Source organism: Mustelus asterias, chromosome 27 (assembly GCF_964213995.1).
Source record: "Mustelus asterias chromosome 27, sMusAst1.hap1.1, whole genome shotgun sequence".
In the NCBI taxonomy this organism is placed as follows: domain Eukaryota; kingdom Metazoa; phylum Chordata; class Chondrichthyes; order Carcharhiniformes; family Triakidae; genus Mustelus; species Mustelus asterias.
The window spans coordinates 20,538,973-20,558,582 of record NC_135827.1 but is presented as its reverse complement, the minus strand read 5'-3'; the positions used below and the strand labels follow the sequence as shown (position 1 = coordinate 20,558,582).

The window sequence follows — 19,610 nt, the reverse complement described above, 5'->3', positions numbered from 1 at the left end:
CCAGTGCTTCAGTTTCTAAAGTTTCTTAGATGCTAAATCCAGTGTGCTGCGGATGTGTTATGGGATTTCTTTGGGAATCAAGTGGTTGGTAGGTGAACTATGCATAAGTGTTTACTACAAAAGTGAAGAATAAGGTCACCCTTGCAGGCCATGTGCTAGAAGCCTCCGGTGCATGCAGCTCCTTGCTGTTCACAGCCTTTTCAATACAAGTCAGAACTACATGTTAGGGTTCCTGCCACCCAACGAGCCTACAGCATTTCTATATCTGGACTTCGAGGCAGGTAGGTCAGGAGCAGCCATGTGTCCTTCTGTGTCCTTCAAACTTCACTCCAATGCCTTTTACCCTCCACCCATTACCCTCATGTTCCTCCCCCTCCACCTTCAAGGCTAACTTCCTCATGGTCACCCTGGAACTCTTTTCAGCCTATTGCTGTGAAGGTGGACATCCACACCTTCTCTGACAAGTCCACCCCAGTCACCGTTCAAATGCCCACACTTGTCTTTCCCACGTCAAAGATCCCCATTTCATTTCAATATCACTGACCAAGACATTCACCCGACCACATACCATTGCCCCCTTTAACAAGTCCAGCATGTCACTAATTTCCTAATTCCCATCTTCCCCAGCCCTCCCCTCCAAATTCTTCAATAGACGCACTCCTTCTGAACCCTCCTAAAAAGCACCTGCTTCTCGCGCATCGTCTACCTATGCAGCACCCCCAGCCCACGTTCCCCGTCTTCCCGCGGTACCTTTCCTTTGCTCCTGCTCCATTCCCCCACCTATCCCAGAACATCGCAAGAACCTGATGATTCTGGCTCTAACATAGCGGCTCCACTTGCTGCTCCCCAGGTAAGTCCTGACCTCTGCGCTCCATGTCTGGACCAACGTTGAATCCTGCTGGCTGAAGAGTCGGTTGGATGTGGTGGTGATGCAGGATAGGGAGCTGGGTGGATTCTGTCCGGGTGTTCATTTGAATCACGACAATTAGATGCAAAATGGCTTTCCCACATCCTCTGATTGGAATAGCCACCTTCCATATTGACCAGGACTGCAAATTCATAGAATCACTTAATCCCTACAGTGCAGAAGAAGACCATTCAACCCATCGAACTTGCACTGGCAGAAATCTCACCCAGGCCCTATCCCTGTAACCCCACGTATTTACCCTACTAGTCCCCCTGATAGTAAGGGGAAATTTTGCATGGTCAATCCACCTAACCTGCACATCTTTGGACAGTGGGAGGAAACCAGAGCACCCGGAGGAAATTCGTGCAGGTACAGGAAGAGCATGCAAACTCCATGCACACTGACCCGAGGCTGGAATCAAGCCTGGGTCCCTGGCGCTTTGAGGCAGCAGTGCTAACCATTGTGCCACCGTGTCGCTGTCTTTTTCTGCCATCGAGAAACTGATTTTAATGTGTCCGCCCCAGTTTTGTGACAGCGTGAATTATGGGACATATGTTGCACAATATATTTATTTTGTAATATTGCATGGAAATGTGATTGTTTGTAGCAGAACAGCTGGTGTATCTACCCATCTTCATTTCAGAAATCAGTGTTTTGACAGATGAAATACCAAGGTTCCCAGTGATGGCATTTTGCTAATTTAATTGAAGAAATTCAAGGTTGACTGGTGTTGCGCTTCATTCTTGAAGGACTTAGTTCCTGCCTCATGTCCTCTTTATCAGTATACGTTTTACTGTTACAAAATATGCTCCCACGCAACATGAGCAATGTCAAGAGGGATCTGCTCGAGCATATGTTTATTTATTTTGCTGTCTGCATGAAACTGTAGGTGCTAGTCATGATTCTGCTATTGCCATTTGAAATGTAGAGGAGAACTGCCCCTGTTTACATCAATGGGGACAAAGTAGAAAGGGTCAAGAGCTTCAAGTTTTTAGGTGTCCAGATCACCAGCAACCTGTCCTGGCCCCCCCCAATGCCGACACTATAGTTAAGAAAGCCCACCAACGCCTCTACTTCCTCAGAACGCAAAGGAAATTTGGCATGTCAGCTACGACTCTCCAACTTTTACAGATGCACCATAGAAAGCATTCTTTCTGGTTGTATCACAGGTTGGTATGGCTGCTGCTCTGTCCAAGACCGCAAGGAACTACAAAAGGTCGTGAATGTAGCCCAATTCATTGCGCAAACCAACCTCCCATCCATTGACTCTGTCTACACTTCCCACTGCCTCGACAAAGCAGCCAGCATAATTAAGGACCCTACGCGCCCCGGGCATTTTCTCTTCCACCACCTTCCGTCGGGAAAAAGATACAGAAGTCTGAGGTCATGTACCAACCGACTCGAGCAGCTTCTTCCCTGCTGTCATCAGACTTCGAACGGACCTACCTTGCATTAAGTTGATCTTTCCCTACACCCTAGCTATTACTGTAACGCTATATTCTGCACTCTCTCCTTTCCTTCTCTATGAATAGTACGCTCTGTATAGCACGCAAGAAACAATACTTTTCACTGTATGCTAATACATGTGACAATAATAAATCAAATCACCTTCTGTTGACCCATCTATTGTTCCTTTATTTGACCAATCTCCTTCAGCCTTCCACTATGACCATTTTTGTCATTTAATCATGGCACCATCCACATAATCCCACACCATTCCCTTTTAGTTCTTCCCCACCACCCCCCGCCCCTCGCTTCCTCTCCTTGCTTAAATCTCTGACATCATCCATCTCTAACGAAAGGTAGTCATCCTAAACCATTAACCCTCAATGTCCTCCACTGTTTCCAAACATAAGGGTCGTAACTTCCGGGCTCCACAGTGTCAGATTTTAGGGAATCCCTCTCAGAAGCTCCCAGGTAAGGGTTTAGACACAGAAGACATTGAGGGCAGTTAAGTGGGTACAGAGTGACAATCTGACACAAGGTGCCGCGCCAAGGAAGTTAATGCAACTGCATTTCAGTCAACTTATCTTCACCAATATAAAGAAAACAGTAGGACTCGGGCATTCCATTGTAAAATAACTTCCAGAACTGTAGCTCTCACAATGCTGGAAGGTTACCAATTTAATCCAAACAAATGGTGAATCCAGCTTTTTTTAAATGTGTGGAGTGGCATCACTTTTTATCATGTCCTCGGAATGACGCTGAAGTATATTTTTGAATTGGCTTCATCGTTTTTCTTGCATTTCTACTATTTGTCAGTTTTTTGAAGCTACTGAGTTAGGAATTTATTAATAGAGGATATAGATACGTATCTTGTAATGTTATTGTGGAAAGTCTAAAGCAGTGACAGTTGTTGACCCACCCAGCCTTGATTTATATTAGTTAGGCACTTTCAGCAGCACTAAGCCATGTGAGGTGCCTGTTGGAAGGGAACTGTGGCTGTTGCTCCGTGAGTTTCTCTGTCCCTTAAAGTCAGGCCATAAATTGCTGACGCTTGTTGTGAGGAAAGCATCAACTGCATCTTCTTTGCAATCAGGCTTTGAATATATCCATCATTGCATCTGCTCCATCATGGCATGGTTTTGGGGTGCTGTGTGATTTGTATTTCTACATATGCCTGGACAGTGACAGTCATTTTTTTAATGAAAAGTTTACTTGGCTGATTCAGAGGATGGCGGGACTGATGTATGAGGAGAGATTGACTAGGTTAGGATTGTTTTCGCTGGCGTTCAGACGAATGAGGGGGGAATCTCAGAGACTTATAAAATTCTAACAGGACTAGACAGGGTAGATGCAGGAAGGATGTTCCTGATGGTGGGGGAGTTCAGAACCAGGGATCACAGCTTGAGGATTCGGGTTAAACCATTTAGGACAGAGGCGAGGAGACTTATTCACCCAAAGAGTGGTGAGCCTGTGGAATTCATTACCACAGGAAGTAGTTGATGGCAAAATATTGAATGTATTCAAGAGGCGGCTAGAGATAGCACTTGGGGCAAATGGGATCGGAGGTTATGGGGAGAAAGCAGGATTAGGCTATTGAGTTGGACATTCAGCCACGATCATGATAAATGGTGGAACAGGTTCGAAGAGCCGAATGGCGGCCTCCTGGTCCTATCTTCTATGTTTTAGGTCAGTGAGATTTGTTGCAGGTTGCTTTACTAAGGAGCATCTAAACTGCTCTCCAGAGACAGGTCTGTTGTTAAAATATTTTGATATTTAATATTTAATGGCTTGAGTCGTATTTAATCAGAGTTCTACTTGTACTAAAGGCAAAATTGATTTATTTTTGATTTGATTTATTATTGCCACGTATTGGCATACAGTGAAAAGTATTGTTTCTTGCTCGCTATACAGACAAAGCATAACGTTCATAGAGAAGGAAATGAGAGAGTGCAGAATGTAGTGTTACAGTCATAGCTAGGGTGTAGAGAAAGATCAACTTGGTATGAGGTAGGTCCATTCAAAAGTCTGATGGCAGCAGGGAGGAAGCTATTCTTGAGACGGTTGGTACATGTTCGCAGACTTTTGTGTCTTTTCCTTTATATATGCTCAGGAAGCCAAGAGGGTTAAGAGAGTTGAAAGGTCAATGCCTTTATAGCATTGTTTGCAGGACAATGTTTTCCTCCTGCACCAACCCAACTTGTTGGCCCAAATGGCCTGTTTCATTGACATATATTCTATGAAATCCTTTAAATCCACGCAAATCTAAGACTTAACTAGCTTTATGCTAACCATGCATGGTTGAGAGAAACTGAAGATGTACCATCTGAGGCATCCCTATAAAGGAGTCGGAAATGAGCGGCTATATCCTGTTGCAATATTAAAATGTACTGAAGAAGTTGGCATCTGAAGTGTATTTTCCTGCTTTACGTTGCGCTTTACTGCTATACGTCGTCTCCTACTGAAAGCCACAGCCTGTCATTCACACACAACCCTCACTGTTGGCACAAGTGTGATGTTTTCTGATGTTTCAGGTCTTTGTTGATGGTCAGTCCATTGGATTCCTGGATTACAAAACTGTGAAATTGACAATCTCGGTTGCTTCGGTAGGTGCCTTTAAATATCAAGTCTTCAAAATGTGTTTGCAGTGAATTGAGCTATTACTACTTCCTCAGTATTGCTCTTTTTGAAGGTGGCAGTAGGCCTTCAAAAACAGGGCTTTTATTTTACTGTTAGGTTCACAAAAATGGTAACTAATAATGAAGGAAACAAAAAGTAGTTCCTATGTATATGTTGCCCCTGGATGTCCAAAAATGTTTCCCAGCCAATGGTTGGTTTTGCTGCACTCTGGGCAAAGATACCAATCAATTTATATACAGTAAATGAGATAGAGTATAATCATAGCATCTCTCCAGCGCAGAAGAGGCCACTCGGCCCATCGAGTCTGCACCAACTGTCTGACAGAGTATCTTACCTAGGCCTTATCCCTGTAACCCCACACATTTCCCGTGGCTAATGGGACACTAAGGGGCAATTTAGCATGACCAATCAACCTAGCATGCACATCTTTGGACTGACAGGAAACTGGAACACCTGGAGGAAACCCACGCAGACACTGGGCAGTTAATCATTTTTTTTGAGAAGTTCAGTGAGGGATCAATATTGCCAGGACAGCAAGAGAAATTGCTGCTCTTTTTCAAATAACCGTGGGGTCTTCGACATCCAACTAAACAGGATTTAAAATCTCATCCATAAGTTGGCACCTTCAGCAGTGGAGTGCACCCTCAGCACTACACTATGGCGTTAGCTTGGATTATTTGCTCTACTGCAGGGAAAGGGCTTGAACACACTAACTTCTGATGCAGCAGGGTTTGTTTAAGAATAACGTCAGGGTATAAGTCAAAAAACATAGTTTGAGAAATTTTTTAGCACATCCAGCAAGAAGATTGCATATATAACTGAGTGAGAGAATTTCTGTGCAAACAAATGACTGGTAATTGCAGTAAATGATTTATGGTGGTATCTTCAACAATGTTTCTCTGAGAATTGTCTTAAAGCATAGAACTGAGAAAATGCCCAACACTACGTTTAACATACAACTTCAGTTGCTCCAGAATGCTAGTCTAGGCTGCATCATTTAATAATAGTTAAGAAACACTACGTTAAATTATTACAAGAGTTTACACAACCAGCTGACCTTGTGTGTAGTTAATGGACAATAGAATCCCCCACACAGTCTTCTAACTAATGATTACAATGTTTGGAAAATTGCTTGGCACTATGTTCAATTCTTGCCTGCTGAGTGTGGAGCCCTTGTGAAATATCCCTGATAGTTTTAATTAATGTGTTACATAGGAATATAGAAGATAGGAGGAGGCCATTTGGCCCTTTGAGCCTGCTCCGCCATTCATCACGATCATGGCTGATCGTCTAACTCAATAGCCTAATCCTGCTTTCTCACCATAACCTTTGATCCCACTCAAGTGCTATACCTCGCCGCCAATCGAATGCATTCAATGTTTTGGCATCAACTACTTCCTGTGGTAATAAATTGCACAGGCTCATCACTCTTTGGGTGAAGAAATGTCTCCTCACCCCAATCCTAAATGGTCTACTCCAAATCCTCAGACTGTGACCCCCTGGTTCTGGACTCCCCACCATTGGGAACATCATAGATTCATAGAATTATACAGTACAGAAGGAGGCCATTCGGCTCATCAAGTCCGAACCGACCAAAATCCCACCCAGGCCCTATCCCCATAACCCCATGTATTTACCCTAGCTAGTCCCCTTGACACTTAGGGTCAATTTAGCATGGCCAATCTATCTAAACCTCTCATCTTTGGACTCTGGGAGGAAACCAGAGCACCTGTAGGAAACCCACGGAAAACGTGCAAACTCCACACAGACAGTTACCCAAGCTGGGAATCGAACCCGGGCGCTGTAAGACAGCAGTGCTAGCCACTGTGCCACCATCCTCCCTGCACCTACCCTGTCTCATCCTGTTAGAATTTTGAGTCTCTGTGAGATTCCGCCCCCCCCCCCCCCCCCAGCGAAAAACAGTAGTCAATCTCTCCTCATAAATCAGTCCCGCCATCCCTGGGATCAGCCTGGTAACCCTTCACTGCACTCCCTCGAGAGCAAGAACATCCTTCCTAAGAAAAGGAGACCAAAACTGCACACCATATTATAGGTGTGGCCTCACCAAGACCCTGTGTAATTGCAATACAGTGTTAGTACTTTGTTCCAAGAGCAATGTGTTTTTTTATTGTTTAAAAAGCAGGATTTCTCTGCTCTGGTTTAGGTTTGCTGTTGTGCAGTGTTTTGTATTGTCTGCAATTAAATTGGTGAATTCCTTTTATTAATCTATGGCAGACTGAATCTGAAGTATCACTTGGCAGAGGGTAGCCATCATCCTGCAAGAACTTCTCTGATCGCTCAGTTTATAAAATGATGTGATGAAGAAACTCTGCGATGTTCCTCTGCGTTGAAACTGATTTTTTTTTTTTTCGCAGGGAAAGCGGAATTTGAGCCTTTTGGTGGAAAATCGTGGCAGGGTCAACTATGGTGAAAAGCTTGATGACCAGCGAAAAGGTGAACTTGTAAGATGGTGATTAGCAAATGTAGTCGGTGCTGTTTAGTACATGATCAGGTAACATTTCCAATCACTGCAGATATCTGAGTCATGCTGTTAAATTATTCATTCTAATATACAAAATACACCCAGCAAGGAGAACTGGACTAAATTAACCAGAAATAAAAATCCATAGAAGATCGATAAGCTTAGTTACATTTCAGTCATTGGAAAGGTATCAATGTGCTAACCACGTTGTTCTGATAGCTGCATGGGGAACTGAGGACAGAACTCTTGACCATTTAAGGAACCTCAGTTTCTCCAGGGTACGTACTCATCAGGTATGAATACTACTCCTGGATATTTAAAATGCTAGGGTGTACCGTTTAATAAAGAAGTCATACAGACTTGATATGTTAACGCTAGTTTTCACTCCTCAGATGCTGCCAGACCTGCTGAGTTTTTCCAGTATTTTCTGTTTTTGTTTCAGATCCCAACAACCGCAGTATTTTGCTTTTGTTTTAATCGATAAATTGCTTTTTTTCAGCCTTCAACTAAAGTATTCAAACCAATGCAACACTTTACCTGAATCTGCAGGCAGAGAGATATTTATTAGCCATAACCCACCCGTAGGATGTACCTCTCATGTCCAAGCTCGACTATTCAAATATTCTTCTTGCCATCCTTCACCCTCTATTAATCTCAGCTCACCCACAGTCCACTGCCTGGAATCTAACGTGTACCAAATCATGCTGCCTCAAAATCTCCTTTATTGACTACGGGCCCCCTAATGTCTGCAATTTAAAACTCTCCCTATCCCTTTTAATATGGTCCATCTCTACACTTCACTGAGAGCTTCACCCACCCCCAACTCTAGCCTCTTGTGTTTTGCCCCTCTAGCCCCTCCATTCAGTCACCCTGGATCCATGCTCTGAAATGGACTTCCAAAACCTCTCCAACTTCCCACCTTCTTGAAGATCCTTTTTAAAGCCCACCTCTTTGACCAAGCTTCTTGTGACCTGTCTTCGTACCTCCACCCTTGATACCCTTTTTTGTTTGAACAAAGAGAAACATCATGGGGCCCTTTCAGAAGTGCAGTCAGAGCTTTATTTGTGCAACTTGTTTGGTTTGCAACAGAAGCCATTGTTTAAACCGTGGTCACTTGAAGATATTCTGTTCTTTCGGAGTCACTAAGTGATTATTCAGAGGTGTTTTGACCAAAGTGAAGAAAAGAACAGGGCAATCACTATGTCCAGAATTCCTTTTGAGGGACAGCTGTCCACATGTTTCACTCTGTTCTCCCATTGATTAGATTGCTACATACCTCCATTCAAAATACAATGAAGCGCCTTCGCATAGAATCAGGCTACTTTTTAAAAAGAAACTCGATGTTTGTTTTGATTCTTCAGGTGTCATTGGAGATATCTTGTTGAATAAAGAACCTTTGAAAGGTTTTACCATCTACCCCTTAGAGATGAAAACAAGTTTTATTGAGAGGTAAGCAATAGGAACGCGACGTGTCTTCAGCTGACTTGTAATGTTGTACAATTTCTGATTTGTATACTTGTAGCAATTCTTGTAAAGGCTATTTGTTTTACTTGACCACATCCAGATCTCCGGTGTGTCTAATTCTAGTTGTCACAACTTTTTTCAACCCCCCTCCTTGTGTACCTTTCGACTGCAATCTATCTTGTCCTCATTGTAATTCATGTAATTGGTTCCTTTGAGAGAATAAATGATCTGAAATTAAAAAAAATTCAAACATTTGCAAATGGCACAGTGGTTAGCACTGCTGCCTCACAGTTACAGGGACCAGGGTTCGATTCCCAGCTTGCGTCACTACCTGTGGAGTCTGTACGTTCTTCCTGCGTCTGCATGAGTTTCCTCTGGGTGCTCCGGTTTCCTCCCAATAGTCCGAAAGATGTGCTGGTTAGTTGTATTGGCCATGCTAAATTCTCCCTCCGTGTACCCGAACACGTGCCGGAATGTGGCAACTAGGGGATTTTCACAGTAACTTCATTGCAATGTTAATTTAAGCCTACTTGTGAAACTAATAAATAGTTAGGACCCCACTTAAAATTTGGCTGGTTTGTCGGGGGTTTCTGCGTCCCAATGTGAACTATCAGTATCAAGACGAACAAAGGCAGCCATGAGCTTCAAGAGGATTTTTAACAGGATATTTAGACTGTTAATTCACACCATTCATTCAGTTAAATATTGTTGCTGTTACATTATCCCAATAAGTTAATCCAGCGTTTATACATCTGATAACTGAAAGTATCTACACAAGGGCAAACACATCATGTACATTTAGTCATGGCTGTTGTTTTACCTCAAACTGTTAAAACTTCCAGAACTCATTTCGTAGGTTAGTCTTAATAAGTAAAACCTGAGAGTGAATACCATCGTAGTTCAGATGATAACAAAGACAAGATGAACAGCATTATACAATTTTTACAACTATTCATCATACGTTGAGATTAGATCACTGTTTACAGGTTACTCCATGATCTTGAATAGATTTTATACTCAACAATGCAAGCAATTAAGTTTTCTACCTTCATTGCCTGCTGCAAACATTAAATCCACCAGTCCAAGTAAATGCCAGGCAGCGCTCCCTTAGGAGGTTTATGACAATGATCCCAGGAATTAAAAGCTTGGCGTATAAGGAGCGTTTAAGGATTCTGGGCCTATACTCGATGGAGTTTAGAAGGATGAGAGAGGATCTCATTGAAACTTGCAGAATACAAGAAGGCTTGGATAGAGTGGATGTGGGGAAGATGTTCCCACTAGTAGGAGAGACTAGGATCTGAGGGCACAGACTTGGAGTAAAGGGACAGCCCTTTAGAACTGAGATGAGGAGAAATTTCTTCAACCAGAGGGTGGTGAATCTATGGAATTCATTGCCACAGAAGGCTGTGGAGGCCAGATCATTGAGTGTATTTAAGACGGAGATAGATAGGTTCTAGACTGGTATGGGGATCAAAAGTTACAGAGAAAAGGTGGGAGAATGGGGTTGAGAAACATATCAGCCATGATTGAATGGCAGAGCAGACTCGATGGGCCGAATTGCCTAATTCTGCTCCTATATTTTATGGTCTCTCTCTCTGCCCAGACTGAATATTTTGTACTTCCCATATCAGTAATCCTTAGCTTGTTAGCTCCCTTTTTTTCTAACCGTGTGGCGTTCATGTGTGCACGTTGCACACACTGGCATACATTGCACACATGGATGCCACATGCGTGTGCACACGTGCCACTGAATAGCTATCAGGAGTACAGTTTTCCATCTAACCAAGGGATAGATAGTTGAGGCTAATTGCAGTAGCCTTACAAACAAAACAATGGTTGTGGCGTGTGTGTGCACCTATTTTTGTCCAAATACTTTGCATATAACCTGTTCTACATAATGACGCCCACGCTGAAGGAATAAGGATGGTGATATTTGTTAAATGATGATTGAGTGCTGTTCTTTGAGAATAACACCTTTGTTTGCTTATCTCTCCTGGGTTGAAGTTTCTCGGCTATCCAGTTGAATCCAATTCCGGAAAATCCTACATTTCCTGCCTTTTTCTATGGCATACTACACGTGGATTCATTGCCTTTTGATACCTTTGTAAAACTTAAGGTGAGGGAAATTATTTATTTATTATTTAGAGATGCAAGGACTGATTAGGGACAGTCAGCATGGCTTTGAGTAGAAAATCATGTGTCTCAAATTTGATTGAGTTTTTTTGAAGGGGTAACCAAGAAGGTAGATGAGGGCAGTGCATTTGATGTTGTCTACATGGATTTTAGCAAGGCCTTTGTCAGGGTACCACATGGTAGGTTGTTGCATAAAGTTAAATCTCACAGGATCCAGGGTGAGGTATCTAAATGGATACAAAATTGGCTTCTTGACAGAAGCCAGAGGGTGGTTGTAGAGAATTGTTTTTCAAACTGGAGGCCTGTGACCAGCGGTGTGCCTCAAGGATCAGTGCTGGGCCCACTGTTACTTGTCATTTATATTAATGATTTGGATGAGAATATAGGGGGCATGGTTAGTAAGTTTGCAGATGACACCAAGATTGGTGGCATGATGGACAGTGAGGAAGGTTATCTCCAATTGCAGCGGGATCTTGATCAATTGGGCCAGTGGGCTGACGAATGACAGATGGCGTTTAATTTAGACAAATGCGAGGTAATGCATTTTGGTAGATTGAACCAGGGCAGGACTTACTCAGTTAATGGTAGGGCGTTGGGGAGAGTTACAGAACAAAGAGATCTAGGGGTACATGTTCATAGCTCCTTGAAAGTGGAGTCACAGGTGGACAGAGTGGTGAAGAAGGCATTCGGCATGTTTGGTTTCATCGGTCAGAACATTGAATTCAGGAGTTGGGACGTCTTGTTGAAGTTGTACAAGACATTGGTAAGGCCACACTTGGAATACTGTGTGCAATTCTGGTCACCCTATTATAGAAAGGATATTATTAAACTAGAAAGAGTGCAGAAAAGATTTACTAGGATGCTACTGGGACTTGATGGGTTGAGTTATAAGGAGAGACTGAATAGACTGGGACCTTTTTCTCTGGAGCGTAGGAGGCTGAGGGGTGACCTTATAGAGGTCTATAAAATAATGAGGGGCATAGACAAGGTAGATAGTTAATATCTTTTCCCAAAGGTAGGGGAGTCTAAAACTAGAGGGCATAGGTTTAAGGTGAGGGGAGAGATACAAAAGTGTGCAGAGGGGCAATTTTTTCACAGAGGGTGGTGAGTGGAACAAGCTGCCAGAGGTAGTAGTAGAGGCAGGTAGTTTTATCTTTTAAAAAGCATTTAGATAGTTACATGGGTACGATGGGTATAGAGGGATATGGGCCAAATGCGGGCAATTGGGATTAGCTTAGGGGTTTTAAAACAAATAAGGGCAGCATGGACAAATTGGGCTGAAGGGCCTGTTTCCATGCTGTAAACCTCTATGACCCTAGTACAGCTTCCTGCTTCGGGTTGTGATATTTGTAGCTGTGGATGGGAATCTGATTCAACGAGCTTTCTGAGCACTGCTCCTTTATCAGGTGACTCATGTAATAAAGGAGCAACAGTCCGAAAGCTCGTGATTCCAAATAAACCTGTTGGACTTTAACCTGGTGTTGTGAGACATTTTAACCAAAGACAATTGTGACAGTGAATAAACAGTGACGTCATTTAAAGTCGGGATGGTTGTGACTTGGACGGAGTTTGCAGGTCGCGGTGTTCCCAGGCATCTGCTGCCCATATCCTTCTAGTTGGTTGTGGGTTTTGGAGGGATGTTTTGAAGGAGCCTTGATGAGTTGCTGCAATGCACCTCATAAATAGGAACACATTGCTGCCACTGTGTGTCGGTGGTGGAGGGAGTGGATATTGGAGGTAGTGGATGGAGTGACAGTCAAACAGGGCTGCTTTGTCCTGGATGGTGTCAAGCTTCTTGAGTGTGGTTGGAGCTGCACCCATCCAGGCAAGTGGAGAGTATTCCATCACATTCTTGACTTTTGCCTTGTAAATGGTGGGCAGATTTTGGGGAATCAGGAGGTGAATTAATCACTGCAGAATTCCTGGCCTCTGACCTGCTCTTGTAGCCTCAGTGTTTATGTGACTAATCTAGTTGAGTTTCTGGTCAACGATAACCCCAGGATGTTGATGATGGGGGAATTCAGCAATAGTTAGCAATGAGATTCTGACTGGAGATATCCCCGAATTATTTTGTCATTGCTGCTCTTGTGCTGACAGAATATTTCTTCCCTTCTCTTTGTCAACACGTTGTCAAATCTGCTGTTTACTTTCACTTTTTACTCTTGACTCCTGTGATCCTTTAAAACCGGTTTCGGGTGCATTCTATTGATCCAGGCTCGATTCACTCTCCACGCAGCCTGTGCCATGAACTGAGACATGATGGACAATAGTGAGGGGAAGCACAGGCAGGTGGAATAGACAAAGGTGGGGCAGATTCAATGTAATGCTGAGGAGTGGGGTGCAATACATTTTTGGTAGGAAACATGAGGAAAGGCATTTATAAACCAAATGACCAATTCTACAGGAGATGCAATAGCAGAGTAACATTAGGGGAGTCCATCCACGCACATCACTGAAGGTGGCAGGGCAGGTTGAGAAAGTAGTTGATGTCTACAGGATCCTGTGATGCATAAATTGAGGCTCTGAGTAGAAAAGTCAGGAAATGTTGATAAATGTATATAAAACACTGATTCATCCTCAACAGCAGTACTGTATCTGGTTCCTGGCAGCGCACCTTTTAGGAAGGATGTGAAAGCGGCTTAGGTCACTGTCCGTGCAGAGTTTGCACGTTCTCCCAGTGTCTGCGTGGGTTTCCTCCAGCTGCTCCGGTTTCCTCCCACAGTCTGAAAGATGTGCGGGTTAGGTGCATTGGCCATGCTAAATTCTCCCTCGGTGTACCCGAACAGGCGCCAGAGTGTGGCAACTAGGGGATTTTCACAGTAGCTTCACTGCACTGTTAATGTAAGCCTACATGTGACACTAATAAATAAACTACAAAACTTTTTTGAAAACTTTAAACTTTAGCATTAGAGGACAAGATTCACGAGAATGAGGGACATCAGTTACAAAATTTGGATTGCTAAGCCTGGACTGTTCTCCTTTTGAGAAGAGAAAGTTGAGAGGAGATTTGGTGGATGTGCTCAAAATCATGGGAGGCAGAGATGGAGCGAAACTGTTCCCATGGGCAGATGGGTTGAGAATGAGAGGTCACTGATGAAGCAGGGGCAAGGATCAGAGATGAGGATTTCCATAGCAAGTGGTCAGGATCTAAAATTTGATGTCTGAGAGTGTGGTGGAGGCAGACTCAGATGAGGTTTTCAGAGGAAATTGTAAGTTTTCTCTATTATTAATTGTTCAGAGCCATGGGGAAAATGCAAGAACACAGCACAAGAAATAGAAGCAGGAGTATGCCACCAGGCCCTTCAGGCCTGCCCCGCCAGTCAATACGATCATGGCTGATCCATGCCAACCTCCACTCACAAGAACACAAGAAATAGAAGTAGGAGCAAGGGAGCAGGACAAGTGAGGGTGCGGGAAGTTGGAGCGAGACATGTTGAACCAAATGGCCACCTCCATGCTGTAACCATTCTATGATCTGTGAAATGTAGACTCAGGAATCGTATTTCTAGCCGGTTCCTCCGCTTTCTGTCCCCCCTCTAGCTCATCCAATTTGCATTCTTGCGAAACACTTACAATGAGGCTGTTATGTTTTCTTGCATCTTTTAGGGCTGGACAAAAGGAGTAGTTTTTGTGAATGGAATGAATTTGGGTCGCTATTGGGAAATAGGGCCACAGCAGACACTATACTTACCAGCCCCGTGGCTACAGCATGGCAATAACGAGGTAAGCAGATGTTCTCCCCTGCAGGTAATTATTGAGTGTGTCAGAACTGAGATGAATTGATTCAGATTCACCCTTTTGCTGCAGGTCTGACAATGCTGTTACTGGACTTCCATGTTACCAGTTAGAGCAGAAATGGCGTGCAGCTGAGAAATATTTAATGGTTCAGTTGTCGGGTAGGCAGGTCATTTCAGTTTGTCTTCACCTTGCACTTTACTCTCTGAGCAAGAAAGCAAAGTTTCATCAGCAGGTTAGAAGCAAAATCTAAAACTCTATTAGAATCAAATGTTTTTGAATGATAGGTTCTTGAGCTCTCTTTTTCTTGTTCCAGTTTCTAACGTTGCTTCACACCTTTATGATGTAGTATTTTGTTTGTATGAAAAAATAAGTTGACATTTTTTGACGAGGCTTTTATTAGTGCCATTGGGTAATTAATTTTTAATCTTGAACAAATTCAACGTGGACTTTAACTTAGAATTATTGGCTCACAATGTAAAAGATTAGACTTCACAGCACAATAAGCAGTGGTTTAGTGTTAGCACTGCTGCCTTTTGAGTTAGAAGCTCATTGATTAAAGCCCTCATCCAAGACCTAATTCATAACTTAGACTGACATTCGTGTGGTATGATGTTGTCTGAGGTGTTGCCGTTTTAGATGAAGGCTCTGTCATGTCCACCTGAGCAAGTAGATAGAACCGTAGAAGATAGAAACAGGAGGAGGCCATTCGGCCCTTCGAGCCTGCTCCACCATTCATCACGATCATGGCTGATTGTCCAACTCAGTAGCCTAATCCTGCTTTCTCCCGTATCTAGCCGCCTCTTGAGTACATTCAATTACTCGAACAAGAGCTTTTGGAGTTCTTCCTACAAAATAGCAATAACTATTTATTATCCATTGGCTATAATAAATTTTGGGATGAGCTGAGAATGTGGAAAATGGTGCATAAATCAAACTGATGTCTTCAATGTGAATTGATAGTGCGGGTTGCAGAAAACAAACATTGGCAATGAGCAGAAGCAGAATGGAAAAAGTTGAGAAGGGTAGGAACACCTACAAATACTCTTTCCTAATGATTAGGCCCTTGCTCCACTATCCAAGCCTTCTGAAGTTGCTACTTGTATTAAAATCAGTGGGGAGCTCTGGGGTACAGACAGACCCCCTTCCTGTCACTGGCATCATTGAGGCCTTTCTGGACAGAAGGAAACCTGACCGGCAGAATTTTGGGACAAAATTTGAAGCCTTTTAAGCAAGTAACACGTTTTAACAGGGTGGCACAGTGGTTAGCACTGCTGCCTCTCAGCGCCAGGGACATGGGTTCAAATCCAGCTTCGGGTGACTGTGTGGAGTTTGCATGTTCTCTTTCTGCAGCGTGCACTCTCAGTATCAGTTCACATTGGAGACATCAATTTGATTTATGCACCATTCTATTTGTGTGGGTTTCCTCCGGATGCTCCGATTTCCTCCCACACTCCAAAGATGTGTAGGTTAGGTGGATAGGCCATGCTAAATTGCCCTGTGGTGTCAGGGGGATTAGTAGAGTTATATGCATGGGGTGATGGGGATAGGGCTTGAGTAGGATTGTTGGTGCAGGCTCGATGGGCTGAATAGTCTCCTCCTGCACTGTAGGGATTCTATATTTTTACACACAGGGACTGAGTAGCAAATCTGCAGCACTAATTCCCCTTTCCTTCTTGATTTGTGACTACATTTTTTTTCCCTTTTAAACTAGATTGTAATTTTTGAAGAGAGCAATGCGGGGAAAACAGTTGAGTTTGTAGACAAGCCTGACTTGGGACAAGCTCAACATGTATGAAGATGAAGAGAGAATTTTTCTCCACCATTCCTGATGAACTTTTAAATTTTTTGGTGGAGCAGAGCAGTCCGTTGCATCGATGTCTGATCAACACTGCATTCAAGAATCGAATTATGCCTCCACTGAAAAGTACCAGAAAAACTTATGATTCAATTGGTTTGAACTATTATAGAATTATTTACAGTTTTTAACGTGCTTAAAATTATACTGATTAGGAGTGTAGAAATACTGAACAGTTTGAAATCTCCTTCCCCACAGTTTTGGAGAAGAGGCTAAGATGTTTAAAATAAATATTCTCCAAATAAGTGGGCAGAAGAATTACAAATCCGCGTGTTAATTGCATCCTTGTTATTATCCCTTTTCAAGACTGAAATGTGCAGAATTAATTAATGTTTTTGTTTAATAATTTAAGAAAAATCCACTTTTCTCACTAGAGGTTATATTTTTAATAATCTTGACGTTTTGAATGAATTCTCCGTTCACTGACCTTTCTATGTTCTAAAAATGGTGTGAAATATCAAACTGGGGTCATTGAAGTCCTCTTTTGCCTTTCCTGAGAGGCACTGTAACAATCTGCTGGTGTCTTACAGAAACCTCTCCTCATGAAATCAGGAAATGATTTGGGACTGTGCATAAGATCTCACGTTAGGAGACGATTACTCTTATCTCAGTGTCACAATTTTCTTTCTCTGTGACCTATAGCAGTTGTTAAATTTTTTTTGCTGATTAGCCCAGGAGGAAACATTTATGTAAATAAATGTGTTCAACTTCCTGTTGGTCCAATAATTGCAACTTTCATTTACAAGTCCCAGCATACTTTGTAAGAGAATAATCGGACAGAAATTTAAATCAAAATTGAAGATATTTTTGGAATAAGTACTTTATAACTCGGGGTGGCACAGTGGTTAGTATTGCTGCCTCACAGCGCCAGGGATTCGGGTTCAAATCCCAGCATGGGTCACTGTCTGTGTGGAGTTTGCACTGTGTCCCCGTGGGTTTCCTCTGGGTTTCCTCCCACAGTCCAAAAATGTGCGGGTTAGGTTGATTGGCCATGCTAAAATTGACCCTTGCGTCAGGGGGATTAGCAGGGTAAATGTGTCGGGTTACGGGAATAGGGCCTGGGTGGGATTGTTGTCGGTACAGACTCAATGAGCTGAATGGCAACCTTCTGTACTGCAGGGGTTCTATGGATTTGCTGTTTGGATAGATGTGACTGGAAGCTCATTGAGTTGAACAGTGGAGGAGGAGCATTGGAGAATGGTGTGCTCGAAGTGCAGGGAGAATGGAGATACAGTGTGTGCTATGGCCACCTGCCCAAAGGTGTTATTGAAATGTCCCTATTAACGTCACAAATAGCACCCCCGAAATTGTGATTATGTGCACACAATTATTTGCTAAGCATCCCAAAACTAATTTTGTGTCCTTTTCATTCTGTATCTTCCTCCTCTTTTTGTTCAACTATTTGTTCGTCCCTTAAAACCTAGATTGTTCGCTGTCTCAATTTGTTCTGATTAAAGCATTCCATCCTCAGATTTTTAAATCCACCCTGTCAAACCCAGGTGCTACCCAAATATGTACAGCTTGTAAGGTCCCAAAACGTTTGTATCTGCAAGTTCTTTTTGACCTCAAAATACCATAAAAGGGAAAGTTGTACATTTTGCATAATTGAATAAAATTATGAGGTTAAAAATAAAGCGCTCTCTCCTCATTTGTTGCTACTGCGTGTTTATCTTGTTCCCCAATATTTTTTTTGTTGCAAATACTTTCCATTAATTTGTTTATCTCAAGTAGCTGGTATGAACAAACCTAAAACTTACAACTTTGACAATCTGGATTTTCGAAGCTCCGTGAAATTAAGATGGGGAAATTTGAGGGGTTAATTGTTACCATTTGGGCTTCCTGTCACTTTCAATATCCAGCCAATAGAAGGAGTGGGAGAAGCCAGAATTGTATTGTTCCTTCGTAGGACCTGAGCATTGTTGGCAAGGTCAGCATTTATTATCCATCCCTAATTGCCCCTGGAAAGGTGGTGGTGAGCTGTCATCGTAGACTGCTACCCTCCATCTGGTGTGCATGCTCCCAAAGTGCTCCTATGAAAGAAGTTCCGAGCTTTTGATCCAGTGACAGTGAAGGAACGGCAATACAGTGTCAAGTCAGGGCTGGTGTACGAATGGACGCGATTGTGTTTCTCTAGGTGTTAGAGGTCCTGGTATGGAAGGTGCTGTTGAACGAGCCTTGTTTAAGTGCCGCAGTGCATCTTGTAGATGCTACACCATGCTGCCACTGTTCTTTGGTGGTGGAGGGAATGAATGTTCAAGATGGCGGATGGGGTGCTGATCAAGCTATCCACTTTGTCCTGGATGGTATTGAACTCTTGAGTGTTGTTGGAGGCTGAATCATTCAGGGAAGTGAAGAGTATTCCATCACACTTATGGACAGGCTTTGGGGAGTCAGGAGGTGAGTTACTCATCTTAGAATTCCCAGTCTCAGACTTGCTCTTGTTGCCACAGTTCTTGTTGGTCCAGTTCAATTTCTGGTCAGTGGTAACCCCAGAATGTTTATAGTGGGAGATTCAGCGATGATAATGTCATTGAATGTCAAGCGGAGATGGTTTGATTCTTTCTCATTGTATGTGACCATTGCCTGGCACTTGTGCAGTGCAAATGTTACTTGCCCCTTATCAGCCCAAACTGTTCAGGTCTTGCTGCATGAGGACAGAGGCTGCTTCAGTATCCGGAGAAGTCACATCCATCAGCTGTCTAATGAGTTACCATGGTGGCACAGCAGTTAGCACTGCTGCCTCACAGCGCTAGGGACCCGGGTTCGATTCCCGGCTTGGGTCACTCTCTGTGTGGAGTTTGCACATTCTCACTGTGTCTGCGTGGGTTTCCTTTCCTCCCACAGTCCAAAGATGTGCGGGTTAGGTGGACTGGCCATGCTGAATTGTCCCTCAATGTCAGGGGGACTAGCAGGGTAAATACGTGGGGTTATGGGGATAGGGCCTGGTG

At 43.2% G+C, this 19,610-nt stretch overlaps 1 protein-coding gene across 1 annotated transcript in view; it reads left to right on the top strand.

The window, feature by feature from the left end:
* LOC144479862 (beta-galactosidase-1-like protein 2) overlaps nt 1-18,309 on the top strand; it is a 75,274-nt gene extending 56,965 nt beyond the window's left edge. The window contains exons 14-19 of the mRNA XM_078198873.1: nt 4,885-4,956; nt 7,366-7,444; nt 8,834-8,921; nt 10,941-11,052; nt 14,676-14,792; nt 16,519-18,309. Of these exons, the coding sequence (XP_078054999.1) occupies nt 4,885-4,956; nt 7,366-7,444; nt 8,834-8,921; nt 10,941-11,052; nt 14,676-14,792; nt 16,519-16,602 (552 nt within the window). The 3' untranslated portion in view covers nt 16,603-18,309. The remainder of the gene's footprint in view (nt 1-4,884; nt 4,957-7,365; nt 7,445-8,833; nt 8,922-10,940; nt 11,053-14,675; nt 14,793-16,518) is intronic.
* Nucleotides 18,310-19,610: the final 1,301 nt, after the last annotated feature.